We start from the raw sequence: 18914 nt of genomic DNA on the forward strand, positions 1-18914 counted from the left end.
TTTTAACCAGGGCAGACTGGAACACAGCCTTGGGAAGTCTCAAATATAAGCGGTCACTCATTGACACCCAGACTGCATTCTTGCTTCAGAGTAGTGAAGCTAAACCTCTTTAGATTACCTATAGATGATTGCCACCCCAAAAGTAAGCAGTCCAAAAGCCAGAGAATGGGAGTCTCCTCTTAAAGCTTTGTACAATATAAAAGATTCCTATAGAAGTTTGTTGTGTACTATCTTTGTAACAATACAAACTGCTTATTCACTAGGGAGATCCAGGTGGCACTTTGTCATTCGAAACAGCATTCTGGAGCATAAATGAGTTAATGATGAACAGAATGTTATAAGACTAGAACCAATGTGTAGTAATAGCCCACAATAACTGCTATAATGCAGTATATAGAATAATACCAATGGATGATGAGCTTCTAATGTCTTTGAATGTTTGCTCCTGGCTTAATGGAACCAGTAAATAGCAGATCATTGATTCAGCTCCTAAATATTACATTAGCAGTTTGGGTAGTGGTGAGATCCTCAAATCGTGATTACTTTATCATCAATATTGATAAGGCAGCACAGCTGAAGTTCTACAGATGGTGTCATTGTAAACTGACAGGCTTCTTTCTCATACTGGTTCAGCCACTAGGTTTAATGGAAAGCAACATTGAAGCAATACGGAAGCTGCCAATGCTAACCTTTGATCCTGAAAATGGTAGCTGCCTGGCTGACACTTGTGTTTCAACACACTGAAGCACTAGTGTATGGATAAGGAGTACTGGCTTTTCTCTGACTCTGTTTAGTTTTGAAGCCAGAGGTTCGGTATAAGTGCTAAGCTAAACAGGTGATTTTATTCTATAGTTACTGAGAGATTTAACCACATTCTTAGGGCCCATTCACACACGGGTGGTCTATTGTGGTGCATTTGACACACGTTAATGCATGTTATGTCACATGTAGGGATGTTCAGATACCAAGTACTGTGGTACAAGTATAGATACTTTTGCAGCTCCAAGGCTAGACTAGAGAAAAACTCAAATGTTAGGAGGCAACTGTCATTTTTAAGGAGCATACGGGGCTCGTGGGATTTGTGCATCTATGTTTTAACGCATGATTTGTTATATATACATATATATTTTTTTAAACAATACAGACTAATGATATCAGGACAGAGGTGGAGCTCCAGAGCCTGGTCCCAGCTGCAACCGCTACGACCCTGGTATTTCTCATGAAAATGGCAAGTATTGGCACAGATATCTGAACTAGTATCTGAACATTCCTAGTCGCATGTTAATGTGTTGCATAAAGGCAGTCCAATTATTTGAATTCGATGCCCAACACGCCACAACAGACCAAAAATCACTCCTGCAGTATTTTTTCTAGTGCAACACAATGCACAGCAGTTAATGGTACAATTAAAGGCACCGTAGTGCACCAATCCACAAATTGCGCACTTTACCGAAAGGCATAAATGGGACCTTACAGTTACCTAATTTTGTGAAAGATATACAGGAAATTTTTAGTACTTCTAAAATTGTTAGTGATTATTAACTAGGAGTAGCAAAAGATTGCTAACCGGATGGAACAACATTTTGTAGCACAACTGAGCTGTGATAGATCTCCCTTTTAGTTGTAGCCTGATAATGTGGATTGTAAAAAAAAAATTAAAACAAGATTACAAAAAAAAAGTATTTAAAACGTAGCTTAATGCTTCTGGCCTTTTAAATGGCATGATCACAAAAAAAGTCAGTGGCAGCCCCAATGTTTCTGTCATGTCCTGTCCTTTACATGAAACGTTCATTTCAGTATCAGACAATTTACATTTGTTCTTGCTCTAATGTATTCTGACTCTCTGAATTTGACTTAGGAATGTTGATAAGTTTGCTTAACTACGTTATGTGTACCTGACCTAAAAGCATTAGTACATTTTTGTAGGTGTTATCAATATTCCTGAGACATAATCCCCTAGCATATATCCTAATATACACATAACAGTTTATTAAATAAGGCAGTGAAAAGAGCAGTGACAATGTGTGCAGTACAATAATACACAGCAACCAGTCATCTTTCACTTTTTAATATGTAAGTACAGTCACAAAATGAAAGATGGTTTTTGATTGGTTACTGCATTTTGCACATTTGCCTTATTAAAGAAACCCTCATGTATAACAGAGGTAAGCAATACATGTAACTGATAAAGTGTGTAAATGTGCAGCGCTAAAAATTAAAGTGCATAATATATATAAAAAATGTAACGTGTAACTATTTGGTGTTCTAGGGCAGCCTTTTGTATACTGTCACTAAGCTACAACACTTTCCCGTGCCATTGTGTAACAGAACGGAAATATATATAAAAAATGCCTCTATTCTGTACTTCTTGTACAGTCATCTTACAAATATAAGGATATAAGGCAAATGTGCAAATTTTGTCATATTTAGTAAGTCCATGACAAAAAGACAAGGCATTATGATAGAGATTTACTGGAAAAAGAGCACTTTCAATGCTATCAAAACTAAAATCTTGCATTTTTTGTAAGCACACTATATAAAAATAACCCAGCATGTTTTGAACACATAGAGTAATAATGAGCAAGCTCTGCACCATATACGATCAGTTAGATCTGGGCAGCTGTCACTTATGTCGCTATGAATGAAGTTCTAATCTGCTCAAGAAATATTGTTGAGGAACTTATTTTCGCCTGCTAGAGAAGACAGCATGGAGTTCAGGTCTGCCACAGCCATGTTTGGAACCATGGATGATGGATTCCGTTGTGTGCTCAAGTGTGAAGGAGGTTGAGATGGTCCTGATATGCCGGCTGGAGTTATATTATCTGACATTAGAGATGTGTGGTCAGGGTCATCTATGATGGCAGTAAAATCAAGCTGAGTGTTCTCCAAGTCCAAACTGTCCAAAGGGTTGGAAGCTGGGCATGAGCTGCTGTATGGAATGGAGTCTGTCTTCATAAAATTCATGTTAGAATTGTACTGTCCATGTTGATTTCCATCACAGCTGATTTGATGGTTTAGTGGTGGCGCAAACTTTTGGGTTCCTGTTTTTACATGATGCATCTCACCTTGCCCTGAGTAATACATCATGTTAGTGGTGTCATTATTGTCTGACTGAGAATGGATGGGGGGCAGAGTAACCATTCTTCTAGGACTCGATTCAGCTGAATGGTAAGATGGGCTAAGTTGAGGTGGACTACCCATGTATGTTGACTGGCTTGCTATACTGTGCTGCCGGCTTAATGGTTTTGGACCACTGGGTGGATGAGGAACCATATCTAGACTGTAACACTGATTTCCAGGACTCCTCATTGTTTTAGTATGGCTTGACTGGCCATCTTGTGGATTTGGACTCAATAAATTGCTCTGTGTCTGTTTGCCCTGATAATTAATATATTTAGGGCTCATGTATGATTGGGCATGAGGTGTATTTTTGTGCTGATTCTGGCCAGTATCAACATCCTCCCCAGAGTTATTCATCATGGGAATATTTTTAGGCTGTTGCTCCCACATTAGTGCTTGTTGGGATTGAACATAATTTCTTACCATCATCTCTTTCACTTGTATCATGGGAGTTTGTGACCTACGCCCCTGAGGGCTTAACATACTGGGGTTAAGGCCAACATTGTAGCATGTGTTTTGTTGGTTGTCTTGCTGGGCTTGGTAATCACAGATCGTGTTTCCAGGGGACATTGCCATTGTGTTTGGCTGGTTGAAAGCATGTTGTTGAGCTGCCTGATGCTTCATGTTCTGGCAGGACATCATAGATGACATGGATTGATGAAACTGTTGTTCTGGTTTGATATGCACCTGGCCTAAGTGGTTGTACCTTGGATTATTTACATGCATACTCTGCTGACAAGAATTGTTGTTCGCAAGGGAAACCCGCTTGGCTGATTCTGGATTGGAGTAGTGGCTATGGCAGTGACTTCCTGGTGATAAATTTGACTGTATCACCTGAAGGTTTGGGCTTTGTTCTGCAGCCATATCCATTGATGCAGAGCTTACTTCATGCCACTGAACAGGTAAATTTGAGTTATTGGTCATTTGTCTTTGATTCTGGTAGGACTCACTCTGAGCTGTCATTTGGCACTGATTGAAACCAGAATGTCCTAAAACACTGTCATGGCCAGAATGATTGTGTGGATTTATTTGCATTCCACCCATTACTCTCTGAGAATTTGGGTAAGCATTTTGAGGTTGAACCTCTAACCCATGAAGTTGAAGGCTTGGGTTCATCTGGCTACTAGGAGTACCCATTTGAGATCCTTGATAGTTCATATAGTGGTGCATTTCATTAGGGACCATCATATTGTGTTCCTTATTGTGAGTGTGTGCATCTGTGCTGGTTACCTCCATAAACACATTCTCACTGATGCTAGGTGGTCTGGGTGAAAATATATGTCTCTGTAGATTTGCATCAGAGCCTCCATAATGTTGTTGTTGACCAATCAATTGTCTTCCCATCATGGCTGTATTCATGTTGGACATACTCTTAAAACGTTGAACTTTAGGTATTGCCTGAGGATCAACCCCAGGTCTGGCAGGGTCACTGGCTCTCCTTATTCCAGCCCCTGGAGCTTGGGCTGGGTGAATTATTCCTGTGCCATAAGTATGATATTCATTATTACTATGCCTTCTTTGAGTATTGCTACCTAAAACCGAAGCAATTGATGGCCCTCGACAGTCACCAATAGGATAAGCTATCCGATTATTTGAATTCAATCTCTCCATGTTGGGAAGAGGTGTAGGTGGTGGACCACCAGTAGCTGCAGCATATTTTGCTTTTAGTCTATACTGCTGTGCTGGAGTTAGGCCTGGAAGCCCTGTGGTATTGGAATGTCTTGAAGGATCTGAGGTCATTTGGTCATATGAATCCACCATGTTCCCAACATCACCTGGTCGCTGGTTGGATAGATATGGTGACACAACAGATGATCTACGGCTGACTGTATAAGCTGAACTCATTGTGCTTGTGGTGCTGTTGCGTCTGTCATTTAGTGGATTTAAATGATCATTTGAAGACAATTCCATTAGGTGATTGCTGTGGGGCATGCCAAGTGGACTGCACATTCCTTGCACTTCTCCCTGAGAAGCTGTGGGTTTAAACAAAAAAGCAAATCAAAAACTGCAACTCAGATTTAAACCAACAAAAGGTGGAAAAGAAGTTTCTCTTCGACTGATATAACAACAATAGTCATTTTTTTAAAATTTTAAAGTGCATCTAAACCCAAGGAAAAATGTAATGTATTGCAGCTTACCAGTTCCTAAATGATGTGGCTGCTTTTGTTTTCTTTTCCTTTCAGGCTTATTTTCTTTATTTTTTTCTAGGGATGCACAGATACCAGTGCCAATACTTGGCATTTTCACAAGAACTACCAGGGTCGCAGCAGTTGCAGCTGCGACTGGGCCCTGGCGCCCCACCACTGTGCTGAAATCATTAGTCTGTAGTGTTTTAGAAAAACTGTCACACGACACTAAACAAAAATGCATCAGTAATTGGTATCTGTAAGTACTTGGACAAGTATCAGTATCTTGTACTTGGTCTAGAAAAAATGGTATTGGTGCATCCCTAAAATATGTGTATAAAACAAATCATACATTAAAACAGGGATGCGTAAATCCCAGGAGCCCCATAGCCAATGCTCCTTAAAAATGACAGCTGCCTCCTTATTTTTTAGTTTTTCTCTAGTCTAGTCTTGGAGCTGGAAAAGTATCAATTCTTGTACCAAGTAGGAGACCTTGCTATCTGTGCATCCCTAATTTTTACCTTTTGATCCTGCTAGTATTACACTTCCTGTCTTATGGTGACAACCCGTCACTCAATGCACTGTATCTATGAAGGAGTAGCATTGTCAGCTTGGGACAGGAAGTGTGTTAGGATTACAGAACATCTCCTCCTCAACTCCATAACATTGGGAAGATGGTGGTTATAACATGCTTCCTGGTACCATTGTTTGAAATAACACTGCAGAGTGCATAGGACACTTATAATAGGCACTCATTGACCAGATATAACAAAACATTTTCAATGGTACATTTAACACACCAAAAGGGAGCAAGTAAGAGATTACATTGTTAGAATTTACATACACTTTAATCTTTTGGTTGCACAAAGAAACAATATGTCCCTTCAATTAATGCTTTAGGCATGTTTGGGTACCTATAAATGCTTGCTATTTAGGAAAAAGTGCTAACATTTTAGGTATAGTTCAGATCTGTAAAACTCCTACATTCCAACAATGCCATATTACTTTTAAAATCTTCTACGGGTTAAATAAATAGTAGATTACATACTATGTTTACCCAATTAACATTGTATACTATCTGTAAGCATTTTCTTCATACACTCTTTATGGGACTATACTGTATATGAAGCTTAGCTAACAAAGGCAGCCCAAAAATGTAATTGTTTTTGCTTCATCTAGTAAAGATTTAACTAAATGAATGAACTTTTGATTATTGTAAAATTCACAGCAAATAAAAAAAAAAGCACAAATGATTGTTATTTACATATTTCCTGGAAATTGGGGCAGCAGCATGGGTGACTAACAGCACTCTCCCGCACCCTGCCACCCTGCCTGACGCCTCCCACCTCCTCCTGCTGGGCCTGCTGACAGCTAGGCAGCCCGCCACCACCCGCCACCTCCTGCTTGGCCACCCTCCGCCTCCCGCCCCACTGACAGCTCGGTCCTCTTTTACTGGCCCCCTTAGGCGCGAAAGGGACGGCTTTGCTGCCATAGGATTTGTGTATATGCCCATTTAGGCCTGAGATTTATACAGCTCTACCAAACAGCGCAGCCATGGTGGTGACCTGAAATTCTCCACTGCATTTAAGTGAAAGAGCCTACGTCACTTCTCTGACCCATCATGACTGCACAGAGAAGAAACAGCAGAACTTTGGCCCTCTGTCACTCTGCTGTCTTTTCCTATTGGCACGTTCCTTGTTAGCGCATGTGCATGCAGCAAACCTGATTAGCTCCAAGAGCTGGCCCTTCCTTTCCCTGTCTGAGTGCTACTTTACAGGGGATTACAAGAGGCTAATATCAGTACAAATCCAGGTACCTTCATTGGCTACATTAACAACATTTATTATAAATATACTATTTTATATCTTTCTGAAGTTCAGCTTTAAGTGAGCTCATTGTGGAAAAGGGACTGAGATAATGGGGTTGATTTACTAACCTTATAAACACGCCACGAACAAGTATACACCTCTGTAGTGTGTTCCCTCCAGCATGATCTATTGGTGGAATCTAGACACCTTTGTAGTGTGTACACACCCAGCAGGTGTGTTGTGCAAAGCCCTGGATGAATTGCAAGGTGATGTTGTGTAACTTAGCTCTACGTTGTGTTGCTTGCATTGATGAATGCAGGAATGTAAATGCATAAGCTAACCATTTTGGTCTAAACTGTGAAGCAGCATTATATATGCATCATGTGCAGGATTTTTCCATATATGGCAGTAGTGGAAATATGCTTTTGGTTGATAAATACGTTTTGCTGTGTAAAAATCACACGCACCTAGTGCGTGCGTGTGTTTAGGTTAGTAAATCACCCCCAATTAGTCTTATGTTCTCTGTAAAGCATTGCAGAAAAGTGTCGTCACCATATAACTGAGCAGATACAAAAATAAAATGTCCTTTGTCAATCACCTAATATGACTCACCTGTATTGTGGATGGTGGGTAGTTTTAAAGACTTTCCTGAGGGTGGTGCTTTTCTCATCTGATTTAGCTTGTCAATTCTGAGGTTTTCTAGCTTCCTGAGGGCAGAAGCTCCTGCAGTTCCAATAGACTCTACTGAAGGAATATCCTCTAATGTGGACAAGTCCTCAAAACTGCCACCAGCATTGGCATTCATTTCTACACCACTGTCATTGTTGTTCGTGCTACCCAATGGAGACCTTTCACTGCTGCAAGATGACTGTCCTCCAGGGCTGGCCTGAGATTTCTGTATTGCAATAATAATAATAATAAGATAACAATAGAGGCGCTTTAGTGGCATTATGATTTCACACATTATTTATTTTCATTTACAGGATTATAGTATCTAATCATGAATACATATCATTGTAACTGCAGTGGTAGCAATGATTTTCACTTACATGCTGTGTTTGGTTTCTTCTTCATTTTTTTATTCTATAATTGCTTTTAGCTAATTATTTCTTAATGCAGAAAGTAAAACATTTTTTTGTGTATCTCAATCAGTTCTCACCAAAGCCATATCTGGCACAGTTAGTCTTCCCTCTTCCTTCCGTCCCTGGGTAGAGTTTGGTTCTAAGTCCTGCTGGATGTCACACTTTATTCCTTGAGGTCCGGTACCCTCATGTGTACCATTACTCCTAGGTAGGCCATCCCCACGGTGTTTCTTAGTGATGTGTGCCTCAGGACCATGCACTGTCTTTACATGTTTCCTTAGAGAGCTGGGGTCTGTATACCTCTTGGTGCAGCCTGGGATCTTGCACACATATGGTTTCTGGATGAGATAGAAACATTATTCAACTGAATGGTTTGCAGTTAAATGAATATGCAATGCCAAATTTGAAATTTGTTAAAGTGCTAATACATACGCTAATTGGCAAGAGAAAAAAAAAAGTTGATTAGGGCTTCTTCTCCTAATAATCATCTCTTGAATGGCTAATTTCTGATATTTGTTACTGAACAGTCAGGATATATGATAGGGTAATATATGTGTGTGTATAAATCTGTTTTTTCATCTCAATGTATGCGTTAGGTAATGAGTGCCTAAACTGCTCATATGTAGCTTACTGTGACTAAATCTACTGCTACTTGGGCTGCCCACAGGAGACAATATGAAGTTTCTGGTGATTTGATCTTGGGCTGCCCACAGGAGACAATATGAAGTTTCTGGTGATTTGATCTTCCCATGTATTGCCAGCCTTATTATTGTCTTGTTTACCGACAAGTTGTTAACACATGAAGGGGAGACCTGTGAGGTGCATATGCTCTCTGGTGGGGACTAGTGAGGTTTTCCCATTCAGAGCTCCAAAGTTTTACCTAGGAACATTAGGTAAAAGAGAATGTCCTCTTGAAAGGAATGAATAGTAAATGTGTTACCTAAAAACTAATGAGAGTGTCTAATACTTACCCAGCGTGGTGAAAGTCTGGGGTGTATGGCTTTTAGCCAAATAGAGCTGTGTTTGAACTTGTGGCAGCATTTGATTGATAAATAGTCTGAACCTTATTGTTTTATGGTGCTGTTTAACGCCGTGGAGGACATTTTTGCTGAAACACTTGCAAGTTAGTGTGGTGTTATGAGATTGTGTTGTACTTTATTTGGTAATGATGGCTGGCTTTATTACACTACAACTTTTTTATACCTTGGTCTTAGTTCGTTGTATGAGATTTTTTCTGCTACTGTGTTGACCCAGTATTTGCACAACTACCAATAAAAACACCTTCCTACCTCGTTGGAATGAGTGCGATTTTGGTGCTTGGCCCGGTCAGAAGCATTAGAGAAGGCCTTGTTACAGCCTTCATGTTCGCACACATATGGCTTCTCTCCTGTGTGGGAGCGCAGGTGGGTCTTCAGGTTTTCTAGACGTGAGTATGCTTTGTTACAACCCTCAAACTAAAAAAGGAAAATATAGAACACATGAAATGTATTAAGTTATACATAAACTAAGGATGTCATTTGACTTTGTTGAGTAGTAAGATCGATACAATTTATGAAAAGTTCTAATGCACTTTATTTACCAAAATAGCTATTTCCAGATATTTTTAGATTGTAGGCTCTCACGGGCAGGGCCCTCCTTACCATCTTGTCTTGATTTGTATTGTAACTGTAATGTCCTCCCTATATTGTAAAGTTCTGCGCAAACTGTTGGTGCTATATAAATGCTGTATAATAATTATTATTATTTCCAGTGCTTTCAGTCATTGTAAATGTTAGAAAAACAGAAGCTGGACCAAGTATTGGTTGTACTAGTGTCGAGGAAGACTGATATAGAACAGAGAGCCAAAAGTAATGTCTTAAACTGAACCCTGAGCAATAACACTCGCTGACAATTTTCAGGCCAGCAATTTTGATGTATAATATAAATTTTTTTGCCAATAATTGGACTTTTTATGTAGCCAAAGGTATATAATTTTGTAGCTTAAAAGCCTGTGTTAGAAACAAAACTATCTTTTTACAAGTTACATAGCACCAGCATTGTATATTTATTCATTTCCCTCTCCTTCTAACATTCTTTTATTACATAGAAGTTATCTATTACATATGATTTGACTGGGATGTGCACTGGTAGTGTGAAGGATAGTGTTTTTGGCTGTGGGTTAAAGGTACTTCAATACTTCAATTGTATTGTTCTTTTGTAGGTCTCCATATCAAAGAATAGAATCCTTTAACATTGTATGCCAGTGTATGTCATTGTAAACTGTAAATTGAATATATTTAAGAAATTCCTCCATTCCTCTCAGTCAACACATTATAAGATGTGGTACATGTTGCCAATACTAGCACCTGCCCCTGAAGATAGTGGGGCGCTTAAGTACAAATACATTATAGATGACAGTATAAGCTCCAGTAGTTCTAGGATAAAACAATTATATTCCCAATGTTCCCATTTCTCCAAGAAACAAATCAATGGTCTCCAAACTTTTTTTGTGTGGCATACTTCATTGTCAATACTTACAGTATTAATTACCCCCTACCAAGGTGCCATGCCTGGAGCTGTCTGAGTAAACTGAGGTCTCTCTTTGCTCTCAGGTGCAATTTGTACTCTGAGCCTGCCCTCAGACTGTCCCCTACAACTCCCTGTGAGACAGCTATGTGACACTCTGGTTCATCATTGTGGTGAAGATAATGTGATGTTCAATGCATGCATTATTCATGAGAACATTGTAAAACAGAAATATAATTAGTTGAAATGTTAATCTAACGACATTTTTTAGAGCAGAAAGTAATCTACCCAATTTTGTCCATTTCAGATCAAGTCGTATCGGGAAACATGATGAATCCCTGAGACCTCCATCCTTCTTCTCACAATATGTTTGTAATGATTTATGCAATGTCATTTGTATTTTTGGATTGTTGATATTATGGAAGAATGAAAAAGAGGTGTCGGCTACAAATAAGATAACTGATTCTATTTGACTTGTAAAAAGATTTTTTTGCTTTTAACATAAGCTAATATTCAATAAGATAAAAATTGTATACTAGTTATGTTGGTACTCATATAAGTATATACTACTGTAGTGATACTTACGCGCTGGTATGCTACATATTTTTCTGTGTTTCTTTAAACATATTCAGCTCTGGAAACAGACAATTTTGGCTCATAAAGTAGAACGTGTAATTATTTGTTAGAAACGTAAATAATAAGCTTTATAATTTGTATTAAATTAACATTAAATTAACCAATGATGATAATCTATGAGTTGCAGGCTTTTTTGAATATGGATGGCTGAAAAACTCACTGTACACTTGTGGGGCTTTTCTCCAGTGTGTCTTCTCATGTGGACAACAAGCATATACTGGGCCTTGAATGGTCTGAGTTCCCGGGAGCAGTCCTGCCAGTGACACACAAACTCTTTCTTCTCCCCATGGATGTGTTCATTGTTAATGTGCTGCGAGAGAGTAATGCAAATTTGGAATTCGTTTTCTGGCCTTGTCAAGCTTGGTATGAGGGGTATATGTGCAGTAGACTATAGCAGCCAAATAAGCATTTGGAAATGGTGGAACTACAATAAAACATCTTACATGCACAAGCTGTTCCTGAGTGTCAAACTCTTTAGTACAGTTTTCCCAGTGACAGTTGGTCTCATACACAGTTTCTGGTTCATGTTTCCCATCTTCTTTCTCTAAGTCATCTCGGCCATCCAGCAACCCTAGCAATGGATCCTATTTCAAAGAGAAATGATAAATGATAAACTTTCCAGTATAAGCTACACATTTTGTTGCTAGAATAGATCAGAAATTCATAAACTTGCTGTACTGTATCTAGGAGTGAAGACAAGTTACACCGAGAGATGGATTTAGAAGCTGAGCTGTTGTCTATATAGACAGAGAAAATATCTATACTGGTTTTTCAGTCATCCAGGTCTTGGGATACCTAGCAGATGTTTGACGTTCTGCCACTAATTAGGCAGAGAATATACAATCCATTTCTAGTAGGCTCTGTGTCGTCTATCATGATTATTATTTAGGAAAAATGAATCATAAATGTGGCTGAACAGAGTGGTGGGGAAGTAAAAAAAAGGGTGAGTATGTGCTGTTGTGGCGGGGTGGCATAGCTGTAGAAAGCAACAAGTTTGCTTTAAGAAATATTATGAAATGCTATGGTGAATGGATTCTACCAGGAAAGGACCACACAGAAATCTACTAGAAAGTTTTAGATTGAATGACACACCTTTAAGGTTTTTAAATGAGGGAAGTATTAGGGGTGTATCCCACTACTCAAGAAAGCATGTGGCTACACGTGAGATGATTGTTGGTGACCTAAAGAAACCTGCCCTTACCTGCATGTTGTATTGTTATTTAAAATATAAGCATTTATACAGTGGAAGGGATATGGGATCTATGCCTTTCCTATTCTTTGCATACAGGTTTTACATGGGCTATACTCATGATCATTGCAACAAGCTAAAGGTGCATTCCCAAGCTATAATGATTGCCTGCTCCTCAATTGCATTTTTTGTAATGAGGTGTGCACCTCTCAAATATCCATCTTTGATCTTTTCAACAGTTATCATTACACTGTACCAGTTAATGAATACATAGTATAAGAAAACACCTTTATGTTATTAGTCCCACAGAGAGTCTTTCGATAAGGAAACATAAATAAAAATAGCAAATGTCTGATTATATACAATGCAGGTCATGGTGTACCTAATGTGCATTTTTTTTGTTAGGTATATATTTTTATGGACAATTACTGGAGACCTTTTGACCTTAATATTAAGGTAGTTATGAACTTGAAATGCCAAAAAACCTTGAATAGCTTAGGCGGAACAGAGGTAAACCTACCCCTACAGCCTATTTTCTGAAAGCCATTGCTTTGCAGCGTGTTTTGAAATGCAGAATAGTAAAGAAATACATAGTAATGGGATCCCTAGGGATGCTTATCAATGCTGATCGTTAGGAAATCTGGGTTGTGTCAGCAGACACCGTGGGGGGCATATGAGTAGGCTTACTAATCCCTAATATTTGGGTATGTTGGGCTTTGGGGGTGCAATTAATGGCAGTTGGTTTACTTCAGTAATGTGCCATTATACCTGTGTTCCAGCAGAAGCTGGACTTGATATATCCCCCTCTGATCCATCTTCCAGTCTCTTGGTATTCATAGCATCTAAGCTTGTGCTGGATAATGGTTCAGATTTCATCTGTGAGGATGACAATGACCAGTGTTATTAAATAAACTGACACAGTGGGTGGTGCAATTAGCTTTTTAAAAAACACAAATTTCATATTTCCTAAAAAAAAAAAAAAGTATGCTATTTTTTGTTAAGCTGTAAGAGAAATGAAATATCAATTTTATGTGGACATTTAAGCCATTAATAGGAATCTGTCAGCATAGAACTATAGAAACTGCCACTGTTGACATGCCTTTGAAAGTGTCTGGTCCAGGACTCTCACCCCTAAGCTTTTTTCCCCTACTTTGTCAATTACTGAGAGCCATTTACCTGGAACAGGCATTACAGATGATATGCACAATTCTTAAGTTTTTAAAGTTCTTAAATCAGCAATGGCAGTGCTGATATTTCTGTCCTGGAAGATTATCTATCATGTAAGACAAAGAAAACCCACCTGGCAGTGCTTGATAGAGGTAAGTGATTGAAGGGCACCCACTCCCCTGCTGGATAAGTGCTCATGTGTGTTGTAAGACATATGGTTGTTTGATCCATAAGACGAGCCCTGAGGCCTCTGGTGGTTAAGGCAATTCTGATACCCAAGTGAGGGACTGAAAGCAAAAGCAACATAGAATAAAATGTGAATTGATCACCAAAGTTGTCATTTCAAAATTTCAAAACAATTGCTGTAGTAATACCCAATCATAGTATGTTAGAGGTCAAGAAGGATTTTGGTTTGTATAAGGATATACTGTATATATTTATTTAAATAGGCCTTGGCCACATTAAGGGGTGCAATAAACTGCAGATTGTTTTCTATTCTTACCCTGTTTCTTTATATCTCTGTGGATTTCATAATTTGTATTTATATTATATCAACCTTATAGAACTGTATTACAGCTCTATTACTGTGGGATACGCAATACAAACTTTTGATTAAATGTCTTCTTTAAAATACAGCTCTGACTGGACTTATGTTTTTTTTTACTTCAAACAAACTATGTAATTATAAATAGGTGATGTCACATTCTTAGTAAGATGACACATACTATTACAGCAAGTGTTCCCATATATACCTTATGGTCCCGATTGATAAGTGGCCATAGGAACCATTGGCGGAGGAACATCTGGAGTTGATGAATGCTACCAGGGAATTAGGAGATGTTCGTATCATGGTCTGAAGATCGATACTGGCATCTGATAGAGGGGATATAGACATGGCTCTCTTCTTGCTTAGCTTCATTGAACTTCGAGGAGTAGAAAAACGAGACCCTAGATAGAGAAAAACAGATAATAGTCATTAAATGGTATAAGGTCACTGACACTACTTTATTACTATATTAAATATAATTAGAATTGCCATGCTATATCTACCTAGATGCAACCTCTCATGGTCAACCTTGTGCATGCTCTGGCAGCACTATTTTAGAGACAAAGTGGATATACAACCCCCTATCATTGCCATTTGTATGTATGTACGCTTGCCTTGTAGTTTTAGGGTCTTGGGCCTAATTCCCACTGAGAACTGTACACATGGAGTGTGTATGTCCTTCCTGTGTCTGCATAGGTTTGATGTGGCTTCTCTCCAACCAAAGACATACAGGTGGCCCTATTGTGTGTGTACAGGCTGTGGTAGGGACATTAGATTGTGGTATTTTTAGTGAGTCAGTGACTGATTATATGTACTCTGAAAATCGATGCAGAAAAATACCCCGCCTTGGTGCTATATAAATGGGATAAAATATATTATATACACCTTTATACATGAGATATTCATTGTCTAATTTTACCATGTGTCTGTAAACTTTTAGCTTGTGTCCTACATAGTGAGAGCCCCTTTGTTGAAGGTTCTTATGTTATATACTGTAAATTATGTTATATTGGTTGCAACATTTAAAATATGCACAACTTTTGCAATGTTATGCTATGAGCCTGTTTCTAACTCTTTGTGTCAGATCTGAAATGATTACCGTCTGCACCAGCCATGTGCTCGTTGGTTTGTGCCAGTCCAAAGCTATGGTGGCTAGTCATGAGGTTGTTCTGATGGCAATAGGGCATCTCATTCATGCCTGCACATATCAAATGAATGGATAAATACTTTATTATGATGGTAATATAGCACAGTGATAATAATCATGCGCATAGCATTAAAGGAAATATATATTTCAATTTGTCTAGCAGGTATAACTTACAGACTGAGAAAAAGAAACTCAAAAAAAGCTGCATTTCTGTTAACTTGATATAAAAACACATTGAAAAGATATCAGACATTGGATGGGACTCAATGCCAAGTATACTAACTAAATGATTTCATACTGTCCATGTAACATTGATGCAGGGAAGAGGGCAGGGGACGTGACCGTTGTATGACCTCAATAATCTGAACCCTAATTACTCAAGGATGGAGTAATTGCCTAAAGCAAGCAATCAGCTAGATCTATGTAAGTTTCTGTGACAAATCGGACAACAAAAGCACAGGATCATTTTCTTGCAGTGAATAATATCTAAAATGATCATTACTTAAGGTTGGCATAGCAAGATTTCTTTCAGGCATTGGTCTGGATATTAGGAAGAAATTTGTTTTCCTCCTGAACTTGATGGACATGAGCCTTCCATGATAACACTGTCACTATGTAATACAAATGTTTGCTGAGGCCAATGGAGAATCTTCTTTGGACATATTTAAGTGAAATTCTTGATTTATGTTAAAAAAGTCAGGTAAATACATTTACAAAGCTTACATACTTTTGAAACGCACATCAAATGTTCAGAGGCATTTCTTTTGTTTCTTTGTACAGGAGATAATGACATGCATACCAAGGTCCAATGCATCAATACTTACTTTTATTGATGGCACATACACATGGCATCACAAGTATGAGCAATGTTTCAGAACCTATCGAAGTCCCTTAATGAGGCAAATAAAGACATTTGTGCAACGTCAACCACATGTTATTCCAGCACCCTTCTACAAAGTACAGTGGGATTCCGATCTGGTGTGTAATGGGATATCTGTTGGTCACTATGTTATTTGCCTTATGAAGGGACCTTGATAGGTTCCAAAATGTTGCTCATGCTTGTGATGCCGTGTGTATCTGCCGTCAATAAAAGGATGTATTGATGCATTGGACCTTGGTGTGTGGGTGACTACCTCCTCTACGTTTGAACCTGAGCAGTGCCAACTGCAAGTCATTCCAGCACCCTTCTATATACTACAGTGGATTTCTGTTCGGGTATGCAATGGGATATCTGTTTTTATGGTCTTTTTTGCAAGTCCAATTGTGGTGCCTTAGGCCAAGCAGATCAAACACAGCCTTTTTGTTTGCCAAATACTGTGTTTTGCATTACAACGTATGCATTTGAGCAGTGCTGAGTTAAAATGAAAGGGCTACGTTAGACATGAACATCCATCTACATAAAAGATGCCACCTCACATCTCACTATAAGACAGGAAGTGAGCTTGGTACAGAAGCACGGGGATGTGCATGGAGGCCATGGAAATAAATGCTGTCTACAAACTGCAGTGTGTTGCCAAAGTGCAGTACAGAGAAAGGTTAATCATATTCTGACAGCAGAAAATGAAAACAATTTGAAGAGGTTACTTGATTTAATACAAATAAATTATAAAATGTTTTGTATTAAAAAGACAGTGCATACATTTGCTGCAAAGCAGAGTTACTCTTTAATTGTCTATCATCCTGTACACTGACCTTCAGCCATCACATTGGGGGACCTCAGGTAGCAATGCTCCACATAGCTGTTCATAGGAGGATTCATGGAGTTGAACATAGCAGGAGGGCACTGGCGGGATGCCATTATGGATAATCCTTAGTCACTTGCACATCTGTTTATATTTCTTAGAACCTCTGCAAGATAATATTTTACAATTAATTTCTCGGCATAGACTGTATATAAATCTTTGTACTGCATAAGAAACATGCAACATATATGCAACACAATATATCTTCCAATTATACAAACAAACAAAAAATGCATTTGGATTATGGTGTCTACTTTTGAGATCACTCTCTCTGCAAAGGGTAGCATTAATCTGAACACAAACAGAAACCTTTTTGGCAAATATTAAGGGGATCTATTAATATAAATTTACATTGGTACTCATCCATCGAATCTGTGTGTACATTTGTTCTGTGTGAGTTAACCAGCTGTTGTGAGAATAGGGCAAATAAGGGCTAGTTCACACCAAGCGCGGAGCAGATGCAGAGCAGAGCAGAGCAGTTACAGAACGGATCAAAACTGCGTCCAATGTATTCCAATGGTATTTTGGGCTCTAGTTCACACCAGAGCGTTCAGTTCCAGAGCATGTAGAAAAACGGCAGCATTCCTTTTTTTTCTGCTCTGGAACGCACCAAAATGCATCAAAAACACCTCCAAACGTCCTGGATTCCACTGAAAGCCGATTAGACGAAAAATGGCCCGGAACACGTCACAAACGTGGCAAAACACGTGCATGTGCAGAAACTCATGCAGATCTGCTCTGCATTTGGTGTGAACAAGCCCTGAGGCCTTGTTCACACCAAATGCAGAGCAGATCCGGTCAGGTTTCTGCACACGCAGTGCAGTGGGTTGTGCCGCGTTTTTGACGCGTTTTGATGCGTTTTTGATGCTTTCCGGGCCGGTTTTGGTCAGTTTAACATGGGCTTTCAGGCACTTGCATGCGTTTTTGATGCGTTTTTGCATTTTTGATGCGTTCCAGAGCAGATCCAGAGCAGGTAAAATAGGGCTTGCCGCAGTTTTTTCACCTGCTCTGGATCTGGTCTGGATCCGCACGCTGCGATGTGAACTGGAGGTCAAAATACTATAGGAATGCATTGGACGCAGTTTAGATCCGGTCTGCACCTGCTCTGGTCTGGATCTGCTCCGCGCTTGGTGTGAACAAGGCCTTAATGTTCTTTCCCATCATTGTATCACTTTGCTAACATGCTATCCAATTAGTATGAATGATTACATTACTATGCTCTTTCCCTCCAGTGGCCTTTCGAATCGTAACATTGTATCTCATTACTTACATGTATTTATTTATTTATTGCACTAAGAACATTTTTTGCCCTATTCTCACAACAGCTGGTTAACTCACACAAAACCATTTTTTTTTTTTTTTTATAAGTAGACCCCCAAGTGGCTATTCTTATAGCTTGTTACTGATTTTTCAGTTTTTCTAAATTATCCTTAAATAACATTTGAAATTGAGATATTTCTGGTGTTTTTAAGTTTGTTAAAGTTCAGTGTGTAGACCAAGAGTAAAAAAAAAAAGGGGGCTAGTGAGGTAGGCAGAGCATATAGAAATAATTAAAGCTGTAATTAAAGTGCAGGTAGACCATGTAGCTGAACCTCTAAAAAATCTATAAAAAAGAGAAGGGATATTACAGTTACAACTAGAAAATGTGCACAAGAGACATACTGTATATGTATAAATTCAATTTGTATTCCATGCTAAATGAAAAACTCAAAACATCTGACAGCACCCTCAAATAGTTAAAACAAACAAAAAGACCTAATCAAATAATCCAGTACTGGTTAGAACTGCCCCTTAGTAAATATAATAGATACTTTTGTTCCAAGCAATCATATACAGTACATTACT

The 18914-nt window shown here is 38.8% G+C and overlaps 1 protein-coding gene across 1 annotated transcript; it reads right to left on the reverse strand.

The window, feature by feature from the left end:
- Positions 1–2658: 2658 nt before the first annotated feature.
- On the reverse strand, positions 2659–17125 carry GLI1 (GLI family zinc finger 1). The gene is made up of 11 exons (XM_018569565.1): positions 17020–17125; positions 15280–15378; positions 14386–14581; positions 13767–13920; positions 13235–13342; positions 11721–11861; positions 11438–11587; positions 9426–9590; positions 8214–8474; positions 7667–7949; positions 2659–5093 (listed from the first exon to the last, which is right to left on the reverse strand). The coding sequence occupies exons 1-11, from the start codon at positions 17123–17125 to the stop codon at positions 2659–2661; spliced, it is 4098 nt and encodes a 1365-aa protein (XP_018425067.1).
- Between the last annotated feature and the right edge of the window lie 1789 nt (positions 17126–18914).

This window comes from Nanorana parkeri, unplaced genomic scaffold (genome assembly GCF_000935625.1).
Source record: "Nanorana parkeri isolate BGI_ZX_2015 unplaced genomic scaffold, ASM93562v1 scaffold35, whole genome shotgun sequence".
Taxonomy (NCBI): Eukaryota; Metazoa; Chordata; class Amphibia; order Anura; family Dicroglossidae; genus Nanorana; species Nanorana parkeri.

Bases quoted from the DNA above. Each gene is read 5' to 3' on its own strand.
- GLI1 (XM_018569565.1), bottom strand. From the start codon at position 17,125: ATGGCATCCCGCCAGTGCCCTCCTGCTATGTTCAACTCCATGAATCCT. The intron at 14,582-15,279 runs GTAATCATTTCA...TTCTCTATCTAG, and splicing joins GCACATGGCTGGTGCAGACG to GGTCTCGTTTTTCTACTCCT. The intron at 9,591-11,437 runs GTGAGTTTTTCA...TTCCTTTTTTAG, and splicing joins AAAAGCCCCACAAGTGTACA to TTTGAGGGTTGTAACAAAGC.